We start from the raw sequence: 18,254 nt of genomic DNA, 5'->3' as shown, positions 1-18,254 counted from the left end.
ACATACTGTGCTGATACAAACAAGTGAAGGGCAGCAGCTGTAACTGCAGTACCAGAGAAAGACGAGCCGTTCTCAGACATGAACTCCAGAGAATGTCCGCCTTATCGGGTTTGGACTTTCTCTGGTGTTTGCCTTTCTCAACACAGCAGGAGATTCTCCACTCAGACGCTTTCACGTCCACACAGAACTCTCTGTGTGGAAGCGTTGAGTTGAGGGTGGAGCAGCCGGCAGAGGCAGGATGTAACATATCAATTCCATCACATGCTTTTGTTTACAGCACTACACCACTTTTCTCACCTCAGACATTTGTTTTCTTTTTTAGTTTTGCGTCTGTCGCGTGTTAGAAACATCAACACACCCTCTCGCTCGCAGTAAATCCTCCTTCTCTTTCGGTCTCATGGCTCATTCAGTCGTACTAGGGGGCAGCCCAGAGAAACTCTGCAGAAAGTCTGAAGCCTCTCACTCGGACATTTGGGTTCTTACATACAGCCCCTCTGGAGAATGTCTGGAGATTATCCGGAGTTCAGTGCGTGTGTGGAAGCAGGTGAGCTCCAGCAGAGCTTATTGAAGTGCTGCAGTGTGTGTTGATCGGCAGGTCTCTGTAGGTGATGGGATATGACGTGTTCATTAAACACTGCAGTAAATCAACAATGCTGCTACATGCTGCCATTCAACAAAGATAAACCAGCTTCAATATTTCTCCAGCATGTGCATGACGTCTGGGTGCTGCGCTGCACCCTGGTGGTGGAGTCCAACATTTTTTACTCCCATCAACACAATGTTAGTGGATTTTTCTAAATCGATTCACAGTTGTAGAATAGCAGTAGCTGTTCCTTTGTAATGTTGCCTCCTTTTTTTAATCATTCATTAATATTTATGACTAAATTTGTGACACCACAAATACAATCAGGACTTCCTCTGTGAAAACAACTAAAAGTCCATAAGACTTCCTCTTCACTTTTTATCTGGTTTGCAAAGTGTCAACATGAACCAAAACTGAACAACAATACATCAGTGGACGTCTGACCGGAATCTTTAAATCACAGTTTGCCTCCTGAGTAGGACACAGGATTCTTTGGCAGCAGCACTCTGAATGAATCACACTTCAAATAGATGTTTTCCAAAGTGCTGAACATTCGCTGGTCTTCACATGTCCACAGTGATGATTCAGTTGTTGCATTTCAGCTTTTTACCTGCTGCGGTTTCTCTGCATAGAACTGTGTCGACCCTCTTGCATGCTGACTGTGTCTTGTGTACAGTGACATCTACCCTGGCAGACCGGTGGGGACTAACTTACCGTTTTAATACCAAATGTGTGACTGTGAGTGTGTAGATGTGGAGCCTAACCTCCATCCACAGTGGCCCTGGACTCTGATGTTTCATGTTAATGTTATTTATTGAACTAGGTGAAGGAGAGAGGGATGTTTCCCACTGACGTAGATGCAGTGTGTGTATGTCAGCTAGGTAACACTTCAGCCTTATAGAGCCACCGACGTGACACATTTTGTAAAGCTGTGGGTTTATTTGTTGTATGGGATTCTTAGATATATCAGCTGACAGGAAATTACATGAATATAATATGTATATATATATATAAATATATATATAAATGAAAGGTAATGTACTTTTTATTATGTAATAAATAAAATGTAAAGAAAGTCCTCATTTTGTTTTTTGTGTTTTTTTTTTTTTTTACAAGCACTCTTAAAAGATGAAGCTAAGCTTTAGGTTTCGCTAAGAGTCTAAGTGCCTGCCTCTGATTGGTCAGTGGCACAGGCCAAGAGAGCCATTGTTACACCTGCATTGAAGGATCATCATCATCACATCCGTCTCCTTAAAAGAAAACTATCTCGTTAACCAAATAAATGAATTGTAAAAACCCTGAATCAGCTGAGAACCCTCTGCTACAGTTATTATAATCATACAAACTTTATTATGTGAAGTATGTGCTTTAACAAACACAAACACCTACCCAGGATTACAGAGGACATTAAACACCCCACTGCTTGTTGTGTCACTTATATAATTGATAGTCATTTCTTGATGTCAGAATAATGTCCATTATATGCTGTTTATCCTTTGAGGGTCGCAGGTGGAGCTGGAGCCGATCCCAGCTGACGTTGGGTCAGAGATGGGGTTCACCCTGGACAGGTCTCCACTCCATCCCAGTGCCGATCTACACAGACCAACAACCATTCACTCTCACACCTACAGTCTCTGTGGGAGGAATCAGGAGGAACCCACGCAGACACAGGGAGGACATGGAAACTCCACACAGAAAGGCGGCAGAACCAAGAACCTTCTTACCGTGAGGCGACAATGCAAATCACCAAACCGCCGTTCCACCCCATCAGAAGAATGTGGGTTCATTTATTCTTTTGTTCTTCTGTGTAAACTGCTTTATTTCAGGTGTTCACTTCTGTAACATCTGAGCAAATGGAAGTGATATCTCTCCTCACATCTTATCTCAGAACAGCTGTCTGTCCCATTAAAGATGAGACGTTGGCTATCTGCATCCGTTTAGCAATGTCCTGCCCTCTTGTGGCCACAGCAGGCCATTAGAAGCGAGGTTAACTAGCAGCCCATGTGTTTATCGGCTCTGTAAGTTTGGTAGGTGAAGCTTCGGCTCCGGCTTTTTAGGCAGAGGGGAGAGCAGTCATCTGTGAATAACCCTAAAATCTGACAGGTGATTGGCTCCACCACACTACAGACCCAGGGTTCACATTAACCTGAGTTGGTCCGTCATTGAGAGGATCTGAAGGCTGACCACCATTTTCACAGATTGGGACATTAAGGACAAGCTACCATAATGTTAAGTTACAGTACTGTACAGCCACATGTAGACCACCTGTAGTGCCCCAGTTGGGGGGGGGGGTTGTCTGAGGCTGCACGTCAATGCAGAAACTGCCATTGAATGATCACAAAAGTAAAACCATGGAAGCTTCGCTGGTGGTGAACCAGAGTGTGGCAGAAGTAAAGTGTCTATCTACTCATTCCACAAATGTCTGTATGTGAAACACATATATATCGAGAGCAGTTCATCCTATCACACTCGTATAGAGTATTGTTAAGGAGCCAAAGAAGTGCAGTGTCCCACTTGTTGATTTGGACATGTGACACTTTCTCATTCCCACAGGCCAACACTGTCCCACTAGACCAGTGGTTCTCAACCTTTTTTCAGTGATGTTCCCCCTGTGAAATATTTTTTCAGCCAAGTACCCCCTAACCAGCGCAAAGTATTTTTGGTTGAAAAAAAGATGTAATACACAGCGTTGTACCATCAGTATCTGATTTATTAAACACTTATATTTTATTGAATATTTATTAAATAACAATTTTTTAAGGATTTTTGAATGGATGCTAGTTTTAAATATATTTAAAAAAAATCTCACGTACCCCCTGGAGTACCTTCACATACCCCCAGGGGTACACGTACCCCCATTTGAGAACCACTGCACTAGATCATCCTGATAATTCAATTGTTTTCATTTCACCATATCAGACTGACACACACATTCTGGGGTGTTATATTATATTCTCTTTAGCGATTTCCCTACGAGGTAAAAGCACGTCTGTGAGAGATCACTTCCAAGCTTTATATTGAGCTGAATTAAGGGATCTTTCATTTTGGAGAGTTGTTAACTGGGGTCTGAACATTGAACAGTAAATCATTCAAACTTACATTTAACCTGCACATGTGAGGAGAATAAAGCTAATTCAGTTTCAATGCATGAAAAACATTGATTGTAAAATCCGTGACAAAAACATCATTTCTGCTGCTTGCCTTTAAAGACGCATTAAAAATTGACTTAACATGCTGGTGAATGAAGATACTGATGACGCTGGCATATAATGATAAGTGAGACGGTAGGAAACACGTCTGAGTACATCTCTGGTGTAAAACATTTGGGTTTTTATTTCAAAGCAAAATGAGAACCACAGTTTTTTTTTTTTTTTTTTTAGTAAACTAACTGTATCAGAAACTACAGAGGCCAGGAAAAAAACTGTTATATTTGTACATGGAATGTAAAAACATCGGTGAAACAAGGAACCATAACAGCAAACTGTACGGATTTAAATTATCTAATCTAGAAAGAATGCAATCTCTTGAAGGGACAGTGGAACATAAACGTGAACAACACTCCACTCACAAATATTTTTTTTATTCCTCGTTAACCAAGACAGAACCAAAACCCCTACTGTCACCTATCTACACCATCAGCAACAAACAACACTTAGAAAAACAAATGCCTGAAACAGGAATCCTCACTTGGCGTCCAGCTTTGCCATTTCCTGAAGGTATATTCCGATGCTCTCACTGTCGAACAGAACAAAGTAAATGTTTTTCAGGGAGGAGCTGGTGGACGACACGAAATGGTTGGAGATGGCCTTGAGGATGAGCTGGGCGGCGGTTTGCTTTGGGAAGCCGTTCCTGCGGGAGACAATCAACAGAGCTGTTAGGTCAGTGTGTGCGGAGCTGTAGAGGCTGATGTTACACACAGGACACGCTTTAACAGCGATGAAGAGGATGTGCAGCTGAAGAGCAGCTGTAAGAGATAATGATGTGAAGTGTCACTGTGAGCAGACGGATTACAAATGGAGCTGCATCTGCAACTCTGTGACTAAATATGACAAACGCTGGTCACAGCTGCAGGAGGCTGTTTCATGAAGTGGCTAAAAGACTGGAACTATCTGCGCAGTCCAAGTTATCAGATTTAGATCCCTGTGTGAAAGAGTGGACGTTCGGACTGAAAGCAGCTCTGCATCCTGGGAGTCCAGCTACACCAACAGATCTGTGTTTTCATTTTGAAACCAGACAATCTCTGTCCAGACAAGTAGTTTTGCTCCGTATCAGAAATAATCCCCATCCATACTAACACTACTGAAAACATACACTGGTCCTTCACATGCACTGGTCAACAGCAAGTCTACTCTGCAGTTAGAGGAACAGCAATGGATTCTTTTCTTGGACCAACAATGAGGAGTTTCCAAACTAAAATGGCGCCTGCAGTGTTTCCAAACTACTGTTTTAGTGGCTCTAAAACTCTGGAGTAGTCTGGAAGCCTAGTGTATGATACACCTTGTTTTTATTTGAAAACATAGAACATAGCTCTGCTGATCTGACACACAGGGGTTGAGGTGTCTGAGGTGTCTGAGGTGTGTTTGATGAGTGAGGCGTGTCAGAGTGAAGCTCACCGTCCAGCAGGAAGTGAAGGGAAAGCTACAGATTTGAGCTTCTTCTCCTCTGCTGCTGAGAGACAGTTCTTCACCGTCTTCTCCAGCTGGTCTTCACACTTCTCCGAGCCCCACTGGGGGACGTTACAGTGGATGACAAAGCGCGCTGCCATCCCGTTGGCCTGGCTCACTGCCACTGCAGGGTGCGAACACACAGACTTTTAGATCAGACCTGTTTCATTCATTAACTTTATTACCTAAGTCTAATTTAATTCTAAAAGTGATTAGCTTTTAACAAATCAAAGTTTTCAAAATTGTTGAACATTGCTGTTTTTCATGCAACAGTTTTGTCCTTAAATACACGAGGAATGCATGTGTGTGTGTCACAGTTCATTCATTCATTCTCTGCCGGCCTTTGCCATTGTCACCAAGTTGAATAGTCTTTCTTTGTTTAGAAGGTTCCAGACTGAGTGAAATGGCCCAGGAGAACCTCAGTGGCTGCCACGTTAAGAGCTGAGAAGAGTAAACGATAATGGAGTGTATTTATATTGAGCTCTTCCAGTCTTCTCAACTGCTCAATGCTTTACAGTACAAGTCCCATTCACCCATTCACACACTGCATTTATTTGCAGCACTTCCTCTGTCACACATCAATCATCACAGCCGTCAGGGTCAGTATTTTGCCCAATGGCACTTCAGCATGTTGGTGGCAACCCGCTCTACCTCCTGAGCCACAGTTTGTCCTGAAGGTCAACTCTGCTGAAAGGTCCTGCTGGATCCAAACCTCTCTCATTTCACAGTTGGAAATGGCTGCATTTCTATTACAGAGGACTAAAGAGAGATCTCTGGACTGCACGGCTTAGCTTTTGTTCTGAAATGCAGAGTGAATTATGGGACCCTAAATAAACAGGTGTTAGTCTTTCTAAACTACTGTGCGTCCAATCAGTTCAGTTTGTCAGTTAGTCAGCAAACACAACTTTTATTTCAAGAAAACAGGATGCGAAAGCTGTGTATATGAGAGGTTTCACTTTTCTATTTCTATTAATTTTGCAAAAAAGCTCTAAGAAACTCCTAAATCAACAACAGTACAAAAGGTCTATCAAAAAGGGGAAGAGGCCTGAATACTTCCTGAAGCTGCTGTGGCTCATCATTAAAAACAGACGCCACACAGCACATGTGAAGGTTTGTACCTGATGCCACCTCCAAGGGCCCCTGTGCTTTCCGCAGCTCCTTCACTCCATCCAGGAACTCCCGGCCTCCAGCCTTCTCCAGAGCGTTGCCTACACACGGAGCACAGCAGCAGGTGAGCACCAAACCGGGATAAAGGGGGGGGGTGAAAACGTTCTCAATAAAAAACTGAATCCACAAGAACATGTCGTCCTCACCAACTCCGTCTTTGAGGTCCATCTCTGCGTTTGTCGGGTTAATTATCCCTTCCACCTTGATTGTTCCAATTTTACTGATTTCACTCTCTGTTAGTGAAAGCTGTGGATTCACGACATTAACCACACAGTGAGTTTTCTTGATCTGTCTCCATAATACATGTTGAAGATTAGTGTCGACTGACTGGCCTTTAAGTAATGCACATTACCTTTTGTCCGAGGAACAGGCTCTTCGCTGACAGGATGGTGAATCCGTCTCCAGGACCGTCCTCAGCTGTGGAGTTTGGTGCAGACTCTTTGTCGTTGTCTGTGCTCTTTGGCAGATGTACACAGAGAAAGGAACATTAAACCACACCTACATGGTAACTGGTACACATACATTCTGGAGCTGGCTGTCAATCTTGAGAACCAACTGAAATATGTTTTAGCACTGAGTGCAAGAAGTATCTGGAATCAACAGGTGACATTCAACTCTTGGTCCAACTGTACCTAGATTTGATATTTCATGATTTCCTGGTTCTACACTTTTCTAGCTTCATGATGTTTTTCTTCATTTAGCTTTTCATTGATCACAGATGCATTGGACACTGTCTGTGTACTTTGTTGAACAGAAAAAGGTTAAATCTATGTTTAACATTCATTCTTGACCCTGGTCCGAGCAAAATGAAGGTCCTCTAATGAGATTAGCTGAAGCTTTTAACAATATATCTTGTCCTCTTTAATAAAAATGTTCTTGATGGACAGTCCAATACATTTGTTCATCTACACACATGTATGTACATATAGTCCAGTTCCTCAGCTCAGCTGGAACTCTGAGCTTCTTGAACTTAGACTTAGTTGGACTAAAGTGCTCTTGAAAAAAAGCTCTGTCAGAAGAAAGCTCACGAAAAATTAAAAACCACAGCCACTGAAAAAAGTGTTATTTTGTATCTGTATTAAAACTCCACCATAATACAAAACATCAGATCAACAGGCAGCTCCAATGAGCGAAGGACTCAGGCTGTTGGTTGGTTTCCTGCTTGGTGCGATTTGTTTGAGCAGGTGTGAACACAGTAACATAAAATAGTTTTACACAAGTTATAGACATGTCCACTCTGGGCTTGTATCGTGGTCCAGCACAGGTCTCAGTGCTCTTGTGCACGCAACACCTGAAGACTGTTTCTACTTGTTCTGAATAATTGAACAAATAGTGACAGTGACACAATCAGTGAGATCCTGGCTTCTTTCTCACCACAAAGATCCTGGCAAATCCCTGCGTTAAGTGGACATTGATCACTGAGAAGCTGGACGGTTCAGATTTTAGAAAGATACAAGCTGTAGCCCCCCCACCTCCCTGTGTGTTCCATTCATTCATGTAGAGCGGACTGACCTTTGGCTTTCGGCCTCGTTTGCCTTTGACCTTCTTGATGGTTTTGACGGGCTTCTTGCTCTTTGTGCGCTCTTCCTGTTTCTCAGGGATGGATGACTGGTCCACTTTCACCCTGGCCCCCCTCTTCTTTGAGAGCAGCTCCGGGTGGATGCGAGGCAAAACCCCTCCGTTTGATATGGTCACCCCCCGTAGAAGCTGACGGAGAAAAATATGTCCGAAATGAAAGAGTTTGACGATGTACTTTCCCAACCACTCACATTCCTTTCTCTTGCAGATGTGAAATGACTGTTAACCACAGTGTTGGGATACTTCCACCTTCAGGACTTTTAGCTGCTACAACATCTGTCAGCTGAAACCTTTACTATCACCATGCACTGGCCTCACACTCCAGGGGAAAGTTTCATTCACAGTAACATGAGAGGACAGTACATTCATAATAATATAACAATAATGACATAATGAGAACTATTACCCATCATCATTTGTTATGGATGCACCATTTCATTCAAGGTCACACAATATAAAACACATGTGAAGTCACTTGATCAGCCACAGTTAGAGATCAGGGGTCTCATTTATAACCGTTGCCTACGCAGAAAACGGGGCCTGAAACGTGCGTACGCCACTTCTCACGCAAACGTTGGGATTTATAAAAACAAACTTGACGGGAAAATGTATGCATTTCCACGCAAACTCTGACCCATGCGTACGAACGTTTTGGAGACGGGAAAGTGGCGATCTGAAGCCAGGTTATTGATCCACTTCCTCATTTACATTAAACCAACAGCTTTAGTTGGGCTCGCGCAACATTTCTGTTCCACACAAACCTTTTAATTGAAAAATATATATAACAATTTACGGCAAATTACGTTCAGATTCCATTAAACAGCGCAGTTACAGAGCCGAGTCATTAACAGTTTTTAATAATATCTTCTAACACTGTGCGTGTATCATCAGATCACTGCAGTGAACGGGACTGTGCCATCAGGCGCACAGAGCGACCTGGAGATCACTTACAAGAAATGAAGAAAAACTATTCACTTTCCAAACAATATCCCAGAGTGGAGGTGAGGATCCACTGGTGTGACGTAATCGGTCCGGTTGCTCTAAATAGATAAATACTGCCGTGACACTGGTGCGTGATTCTGCGTGATGTGTGCACGCGAATGGAAGGATGAGGAGGAAGCGAGGGTTCAGCGGTGTCTGATCAGCTGATCGAGATCCTATTGATCTGTGATCTTTGTGCTGAACTGAGTCCAGATTCACACAGATCGACCGACGGAACCGAGCCATCCCAGTACAAACACAAGCATATAATAATAATGATGTTAAATTCTATAGAGAGGGGACATCACAGCTGTCTCTGAATTTAATAATCCTGCCGTTTTGGATGATTAAAATACGAACAGACATTACAACAAGTTCCCTCAAATTCTGAGAGTGTGTTTTTTTTGCCTCCACCTTTGAATTGGATCTTTTTTTTTTCAGGCTCCGTTCTTTCTATCGTCCTCACTCTCACACATTGTGTTAACAGCAGCAGCAGCAGAGTATCAGTGTATTTTCTTTATTAGTGACATCACTGCTGTCCCATGAATCTCTCTTCACCCCCACCTCACTAACAAACACCTCGATGTCAGTGTCAGGAAGTTTCACTTCCTCTTCTCATCGCTTGATGCCGTGACCCTGTCAGGACTCACGGTGGAAACCCATTGGTCAGCAGGATAATTTAATATTCATGACGTGCTTTGCGTTGACCATTTCTGGTTGAAAGTGGGCGTGTGGAGGGCGGACTTGGAGGCAGATCCACGTACGAACGTTTCCAGGTGGACTGTGATTTATAAAGCGAACATTGCGTTCAAGTGTGCGTGCGCACGGTTTTATAAATCAGAATTTTCTTTTGCGTACGCCATTTTCGGCTTTTGTGCGCACGTACACTTTTAGTATGAATCCCACGCACTGTTTTATAAATGAGACCCCAGCTGATTAACACAAAGAGCCTGATATGTGATGGCTGATCGAGACCGAAACAGAGCTGAACGGAGAGAGAAGACTGGTTCCTCATACCAACAGACAGGTTTAAAGGGTTAAAGTTAAGTTCAAAGTGGACAATAGCCAAGAGAAAATTGCCACAGGAAACCGATATATGTGGGAGATGTTGAAGAAGTGTTGAAGTGCAGGACAGAGAACGAGTTAACGTACACGAGAGCAGATGAGATTCACGACTCAATCATGTGGGTATTTTGGATAATGTCATGTTAAAAGCCTTCTCTTGTGTGATCAGATAAACTTATTAAACTGAATTACAGTTACAGTTCATTTTTGCTCTGTACCATTAAGTAATAATAGTACAAACATCACCAGAATGGCAAGTACTGAAGTGTTCTCATTCCTATCCCAGTACACAAACACTGTTACACAAACTGAGACATGTTTTTATTAATTTTAGACAATACTTTGTTTTTAAAAAAACACTTGTTGATGTTGATGTTGCTGTGACCACTGTGATTTGCTTGAAGATACAAAGAAGTCTGCAACTCCCTGGTCTCACACACTGAACACATTAAATATAAACGTCTAAATTCAGTCTGTGGCCTGTTACTTCATTTCCTATTTTTAACTTGATCATATGATTTTGGATTCTATATTTAATATGAAAGTGATGATTCCGCACCTTGATGATGACGGCCCTGTAAAGACCCACTGATGAAGAGTTCAGACACGCGTCAAGAACCAGTGGTTGTACTGTTCACTGTTCTTTACTATTTACATTGTCCATATTGTTAATTAAGATGAATTGAACTTAGATATATATATAGATATGGGGCAGCTGTGACTCAGGAGGTAGAGAGGGTCATCTGCTAACCAGATGGTTGATGGTTTGATACCTGACACTTCCAGACACTGATCCCAAACTGCCCCTGACACTGTTGGCACATTTTGAGCACATTTTGTTCCAACAGTGTATGAATTGTGTGTGATGGAAAAAGATGTAGTAAGAAACTGTTTATCAACAAATTCACCATATCAACTTTCAACAGTCATAATACATTTATTAATCGAACTTAACTTCCATATTTATAGATGCCATTATTTTGTCTATTTGTATTGATGTATTAAGAAGAAATTAAGAATTGTATCAACAATCTGGATGACAATCATATTTGAAAATATGAATAATTAAAAAGTCCTCTCACCAGCACCTCATTTGCTTGCTAGTAATGAAAACATATTGTAAACTGTCTTTGACTTTAATGAGCCAATTTTTACTGTAAAAAACTACAATAAAGAGTTAATTATTTTTCAAAAAATGACAGAAAGTTCACTGCAACAACACAGTGTGACTCTGAGCACGTGGCTCCACTCGTAGAGCAGCATATTACCTGGTTGAGCTCCTCGTCGTTGGCCACAGCCAGCTTGATGTGCCTGGGAGTTATTCGTCCTTTCTTGTTGTCCCGTGCTGCGTTTCCTGCCAGCTCCAAGATCTCAGCTTAGAGGAGAAAGAACAGTGTGTGGAAACCCATCAAACAAGCAGTGTGTGTTCTAGTGCTCTAGCACAACACAACAGCCAAGAAGATTAGACCAAACTCTCCGGTGAGGAAACCGGGTTGCTGCAGCAGAGATGTGCACATAGACACAGCAAACAAACATAAGATAGAAAGTCTTTTTTCTGATTGTATTTGTGTTATAGGCCAGGACACTTCTATAGTCCAATTGTTATTTCTATAAGAATTAGACCTGTGTGATCATTAATGCTGTTCCTGTTATAGTTTGTATCATTAAGCTGCTCTAACAAAGTCCATGGAGGTGCTAAAAACTAGTTGGTGATTAGTTGTTGGAACATAATATATCAAATGTTAGTTTTCTTTGTTACTGTCTACGTTGTCTTTTTGTTGTATGTTGACATGGAGTAAACGTTTAAACTATGAACACAAAAATCTGAGAATGTTAAACACAACACAATCAGGGACTGATTTATTATATCATATTCATCATAACTGCAACAATAAATGTACAAACATGCAAAACCCAATAATAGGACACATGACAAACATTGATTATAAAGCACCAAAGGAGACACTGGTTGGGTTCAGTCGGACACGGGTATATTTCTATATACATCAGGTGGAATTTGGCTCATATTCTGTGATAAAAAAACTAGTATTTGAATAGGATTTCAAAATTTTAAAATAAGATCTGAATGTCTGAAACAATTGCTTCACTCTTTTCAAAGTTGCAATTCTCTCTTTATTCACAGACATGAAAGTTTCAACACACTTTTTTTCATGTACTCAACAGTCCCTTTGCTGGGATTTAAATCTGCACTTTCAGCTTTGCATTCTGGGATTTCTGAGCACATTTTAACAGAGGTCAAAATCAGGAAGCAAGGGAAGACCAGACTAGGCTGGGCGGGAGCTCCTGGGTTGTCCAACGAATCACATGGCTTCAATGATCTGTGTAAACCATTGGTCATACTGGACATCACTCAATACAACATGGGTATGAAGTGTCTTCCCAGGGTTCTGAGCCATGTTGCTGAAACTCCCTGTGCATTCACAATCACATTAACATGGACATATTCATATATAATGTCAGAAAACTTCCTGGTATAATATCTTTTAAGCAGAGGCAAATGAATCCTGAGCTGCGTGTAATAAATATAAGTTGCATGATATAATGACGGAATGTGATGCTTCACCTGTCAATACCCTTTGTCCCTGATGATTACAGTAGTGAGACATGTATATACACTGAACACTATAATGGTGACCTACTATATACTATTACTGCCTTGTAAACACAACTGTTGCACTCTGTATTACACAGTGTAATTATATTAACTGAGCTGAGCTGGGGGTTTTTTTCAAACTCTGAGAGCAAATAAATACTTTACACAGATCAATAGCACTGAAAAGAGCTAAACACTTATTCCAGACATTAGAACTTTATTTTTCAGTTTTAAAACCATAGTTTCCTTTTTCAAAATGTACTTTAAAACATCAAATCCCTATTCTAATGTAAAGGAATGAACCCAGTTTTACCTTATATGCTACCTACCTGCCAGGTACTCGATGACCGCTGCCATGTAGACAGGCGCCCCCATGCCGATGCGGTATTTGTGCGTGCCAGTGCGCAGGTACCTCATCATCCTCCCCACAGGAAAGATGACGCCCGCCCTGGATGAGCGGGACAGCTTGGTGGCCTTCTTCTTTCCGCCTCTGGCTGACATCTTGTTCTGGACACAGGGAGTACAACCCCAATGAGTGATTAACATCAATCAATCAATCAATCAAATTTTTATTTGTATAGCCCATATTCACAAATCACAGTTTGTCTCATAGGGCTTTAACAAGGTGTGACATCCTCTGCCCTTAACCCTCAACAAGAGTAAGGAAGAACTACTAAAAACCCTTTTAACAGGGTAAAAAGAAGGTAGAAACCTCAGAGAGAGCCACATGTGAGGGATCCCTCTCCCAGGACGGACAGAAGTGCAATAGATGCCACGTGTAAAGGAGAACATCATCAAGATAAAGGTTTTAGCAGCATTGATAAGGGTAAACATTTTGAAGCATAACTGAAGGTCAGTGAATTGGTGGATTAATGTCATTAATGGTCAAGTGTCTGAGGAGAAATACTATGTATCGAGCAGTCCTGCTGCAATCATAGTCTATGGTCAGCAGCCAGCAAGATCATGATCCACCATCAAGATCGGATGCCACTATAGTCCACAGTTATTGTCCACTGCCGCCATCAGGATCCACCATCAGCTGCCACCTCGATCATGGCCACCTCGAACATCAATAACTGCACAAAGCTACACACAAATACATGTGGATCAGGAGGTAGAATGGGTCATCCGCTAAACAGAACATCGGGGGTTTGATCCCCGGCTCCTCCATTTCACATGAATCTGACAAGAGATGTGTGATACACAGTGCTGCACATGTTTGAGTGTGTTAATGGTTTAACTGTACTGTAAAGCAAAACTCATCGAGCCGAGAAAAAGTCATTATATAAGCACTATATAAATATATATACTGTATATTGGCTGTGGCTCATGAGGAGAGTCATTCACTAACCAGAAGGTCGCTGGTTCAATCCCCAACACCCTCAGTCTGAATTCCAAGTGTCCTTGGGCAAGATACTGAACCTGACGTACAAACGGTGGGTGATAGAAAAGTCCTTTGTATAGGAGCGCTGTACAAATTAATGTATTTGTACTATACTGTACTTTGAGAAGTCAATAAAACTAGAAAAAGTGCTATATATATATATATAGTCCATTTAGCATTTATCATGGCAGAACAACTTCCTGTGACCCAGGATAATCCACAGCACAGCAGGAGACACTATTCATAAGGACTATTTTCTCTGGTAGACGGTATTTCATGTGGACAAATAACTCCTTTTTAGTTTTTGGCCACTTTACTGTAATATAGGTGAACTGACGCTTTTCACGTTGTATATCTTATATTTTACTATCGATGCCAAGCAAGTGGTTTCAGCACTGGAATTATGAGAGCTTGAGTTTGCCAACAAACATGAAAATGTACTGCTCCCTCCATAAAAGCTTCAGCATGGACAGTTAATTCATAATTGGAGGAATAAAGCGCATTAAAACGATGCAGATGATTGATGGGTGTTGGATTAAATGTGAGATAAACAGTGGTGAGAGACTTGGAGAAGGCTTTCCACTGAGCTAAGCTAACACGGTGTTTGCGGAGGAAGTGCTCTGACATGTTTGTATACAAAGTGGAGTGTTGTGTTATGAAGGAACCGTTATGTCCGCGGATCGTCTCCATCGTCTCCTCCGCTAGAGCAGCCGCTGGCCGCGGAGGTTCGGGGGGAGGTGAGCGCTGTGTCCTGGAGGGGTCTGTGCGGACAGGTCGCAGCTGAGAGCCGCGGAGCTGCGGCCTCCACCGGACCTGTCATCTGATTAACGCAGGAGTCCACTGCTGCCCGGCGCTGAAGGTGGAGGGATATGGCGATGTGTGCGGTGTTCGGCGCACGGGGACGTGAGCACCGAGCAGGGCCGCGCAGGCTAACGTTACAGTGCCCGGGCTGACATTACAGCGGAGCACCGTTAAGCTACATTGTTATGTTCTTTACATCAAACACCAGTCCTGACATGGCGACACCCGCACACACGGAGCGGTGTATCTGACTGTTAGCATTAAATCATCAGGGGGGGGGGGGGGGGGGGGGGGGGGGGTGCTGAAGCTACTGTACATGTTAGCTAGGGCAGCTCTTAGCTCTGCACAATTATTATTTACTTCACTGAGTTAGCTCCTCTACGACATCGACATCCACCACAAGCAGCCCGTTCTATTCAAACAAACCCTGCCCGCCCCCCTCCGTCTTTTTCCGCCACGTCCCCTCCAGCAGCCCCCTGCATGTGAGCAGTCGCACCAGACGCGGAGAAGTGGAGCGTCCCCGTCACTCCGGATATGAGCCCAGGCATGAAAAATGAAGGAACCCTCCCCAAGTAGTTTCTACCTGTTTTCTCCCCCGAGATGCTGCTGCACGGAAGACTGACGAGTCCCCTCCGGTGACCGGCGGCGCGTTTTGTTTGGCTCGTGTTTAGTTGCTGTCCGTGTGCGTAGCCTGGCTTCTTCCCAACCTTAGAAAACACGCGCGCACACACACACACACACACACACACACGCGCGCACACACGGAGGGGAGAGCAGGAACAGCGTAGTGTGGTCGGAGGCCGCCTCTGTGCTACTGATGCTGCAAAGGGGAAAAATTCAATAGAGGGAGAATTCCGTGAAAACGCCCCCTTAACATGGCTACAAGAGGAAACATGTTATTTGGAAGGAACACGACGTGCCCACACACTAACATGACACTGGGTTTGAAAGCATAACACAGATAACCTGCATTAAATGAAATGTCCTCTATGGAGGATGGATAGATCCAAAATGGTTGCCCTAAAATGACCTCAATATTTCACCTCATGTGAATGCAGCCTGCAGCTCTAACAGGTTGGACATGCAGATTGTGGAGAGGTGAAGTGAGTCAGACAGCTGATCCACCAGCCGGTGTGATGCATCACAAGAGGAACCACAAGGGACTGAAGAGAGTTGCAGCATCCCATCGGATCAGCTGATCTGTCTTTGCTATGCCTGACCCAATAGATCAATGAAGGGGGACGACAGCCACAATCCTCTATTGACTGTCACATCTTCCCACCTAACAAGTCTACTGGCTTTTGTTCTTCATCCCTCCATTCATCTCAGCAGCAGTCTAAACTTCCTTGAGATTGGTCGTCTATCACGTTGAACATCACGTCTGTTCTCAGCTGCCTCACTAGTCCAGTGCAGACCTGTCAGATCCATCTACACTGCTGCGTTACCCCGTTGTAATAATAGAACAAACAGACATGAAGTGACAGGGGGTTGGATTGAAAGTGCAAATTAAGAACCTATTAGTCTTGTTGCAGGCAGAAAGTGATATCGGACCTATTTTCAGAGTCAAGAGTTTTTAGTCTTCACTGTCAGTGGTTGGCAGAGTTTTCAATCTGATGCACTCGTGTATATTAATCCATATTCTCCCTGTGCTAATGTAGATGTCACTCTCAGACCTGATGCCGTGCACAGTATGTTGGTCCACAGTATGTTAATCTCACTTTCCCCACAATCAGTACTATACTGCAACTCATTGACTCCAGCCCCCAGAGGCCCTCAAAGGATAAGCAGTACATAAAACAGATGGATGGATGAATACTTTAACGCATTTACGAGATGTGCAGCAAGTGGCCCACATACGTATGCTATCTAATTTCACAGCACTGCTGCATTGCTCAAGTACTGCAGTGCTTGAGTATTCAATGATCTATCCTACACTTATTTGTTTAAATCATACATCAATTGTAAGCAGTAATTAATTTGTGGTCATAACATGGCAGTCATGTAATATCCTGAAAAATTTGCTGTATTGCACAAATATTGTCGGCTAACACACTATAGCATACATGTGTACATGTACACATCAAACCGAGTACTTTAATGTCTCAATACGTAGGCACATTAAATCACTTCTGTACGACCTACACTTATACTATCCACATTAAATTACTCCACAGTTCATTGTTCAAGTGTGAGTGAGTCTTTCCTGTTTTATCAACACAACACCTCAGTTCAATAAAACATTCCCAGAAACAAATGTTTTTTGTTCTGACAAAAGTTTACTTGAAGAGTCCTTCACATTACTGAAGAGATGACTGGACATTAACACAGGGATAAGCACATGTTTGTAAAATCGACTGTGTGGTCTGACGGCTGATGATGCCTAGTAATAACCTGTAATCAACATGAACAATAATCATACACTCTGTTTCCTTTCTGCCGCAGTGGAGTCGAACCTTACTTTAAATACACTCACCCTTTATTATAGGGACTCCTGTGCAGCTGCTTTTTCATACAATTATTCACTCCGCCAATCAAGTGTTAGCACAGTGCAATAATAAATCTCTGCAGATACAGTTCAGAATAGCTTCAGTTAATGTTCACACCATAATGGAGAAAAACTGCGATCTCATTGATTTCGAGACATGATTGGTTTTAGTATTTCTGAAGATTCAATTCAATGTTATTTGTGTAGTGCCAAATCCTAATATACATTATCTTAAGGTACTTTACATAGAAGGTCAAGACCTTAAATTTATAGAGAAACCCAACAGTTCCCACAATGAGCAGCACTTTGGCGACTGTGGAGAGAAAAAACTCCCTCGTTAACTGGAAGAAACCTCCAACAGAACCCGACTCCATCTGCCTCGACCGGCTGGGGTGAGCAGGGAAAAATGGGGAGGAGAGGAGAGATGGGTGGAAAAGAGGGGAGAGAAGAGAGAGCGATAGGGGGCAGGGGGAGAAGAGGGGGAGAAGAGGGGGAGAGAGAGGAGAGAGAGACCAGGAACAGTTGTGCACCATCAGGTTTCAGCTCTGACTAGTTAGAATGAAAACAATAAGAGTGTAAAGTAGTAATTTTAAAGTTATTAATGATAGCAGCAACAGTTCATAAAATAATTAATTAATAATACGTATTATTGTTAATAATAATACTAAAATAATATTAATAATAACAAGTGTTGTTGTTATCCTGCAGCTCTGGAGTCAGAGATACCTGCAAAGCGAGAGAGAAAGAGAGAGAGAGACTATGGGAGAAAAAAGAGAGACAGAGAGAAGGGGAGAGGTGCTCAGTGCATGATGGGAGTTCCCCAGCAGTCTAGTCCTATAGCAGCATAACTCAGGGATGGTTCAGGACTCGCCTGAACCATCCCTAACTATAGGCTTTATCAAAAAGGGAACATTTGAAGTCTAACCTTAAAT

At 42.6% G+C, this 18,254-nt stretch overlaps 1 protein-coding gene across 2 annotated transcripts; it reads right to left on the bottom strand.

Annotated features, from left to right (window-relative positions):
• Positions 1-3,879: 3,879 nt before the first annotated feature.
• On the bottom strand, positions 3,880-15,678 carry LOC117775096 (core histone macro-H2A.2). Of its 2 annotated transcripts, XM_034607944.1 has the most exons (9): positions 15,421-15,678; positions 12,982-13,159; positions 11,307-11,413; positions 7,927-8,121; positions 6,767-6,871; positions 6,561-6,660; positions 6,366-6,455; positions 5,197-5,371; positions 3,880-4,432 (listed from the first exon to the last, which is right to left on the bottom strand). In XM_034607944.1, the coding sequence occupies exons 2-9, from the start codon at positions 13,151-13,153 to the stop codon at positions 4,267-4,269; spliced, it is 1,110 nt and encodes a 369-aa protein (XP_034463835.1). In that variant the 5' UTR covers positions 13,154-13,159; positions 15,421-15,678; the 3' UTR covers positions 3,880-4,266. The 2 variants fall into 2 exon arrangements, with proteins under 2 accessions (XP_034463835.1, XP_034463834.1); XM_034607943.1 differs by having other exon boundaries at positions 6,366-6,660; positions 15,421-15,666.
• Positions 15,679-18,254: the final 2,576 nt, after the last annotated feature.

The sequence above is a fragment of the Hippoglossus hippoglossus genome, chromosome 15, assembly GCF_009819705.1.
Source record: "Hippoglossus hippoglossus isolate fHipHip1 chromosome 15, fHipHip1.pri, whole genome shotgun sequence".
Lineage (NCBI taxonomy): Eukaryota > Metazoa > Chordata > Actinopteri > Pleuronectiformes > Pleuronectidae > Hippoglossus > Hippoglossus hippoglossus.
Note: the sequence above shows the minus strand (reverse complement) of the source record. Positions and strands in the feature narration are given on the sequence as shown.

Excerpts from the sequence above, each read along its gene's own strand:
- LOC117775096 (XM_034607943.1), bottom strand. The coding sequence starts at position 13,153 with ATGTCAGCCAGAGGCGGAAAGAAGAAGGCCACCAAGCTGTCCCGCTCA. Across the intron at positions 8,122-11,306 it reads ACGACGAGGAGCTCAACCAG|CTTCTACGGGGGGTGACCAT; the intron begins GTAATATGCTGC and ends TTTCTCCGTCAG. Across the intron at positions 6,661-6,766 it reads GCCTGTTCCTCGGACAAAAG|CTTTCACTAACAGAGAGTGA; the intron begins GTAATGTGCATT and ends GTGAATCCACAG.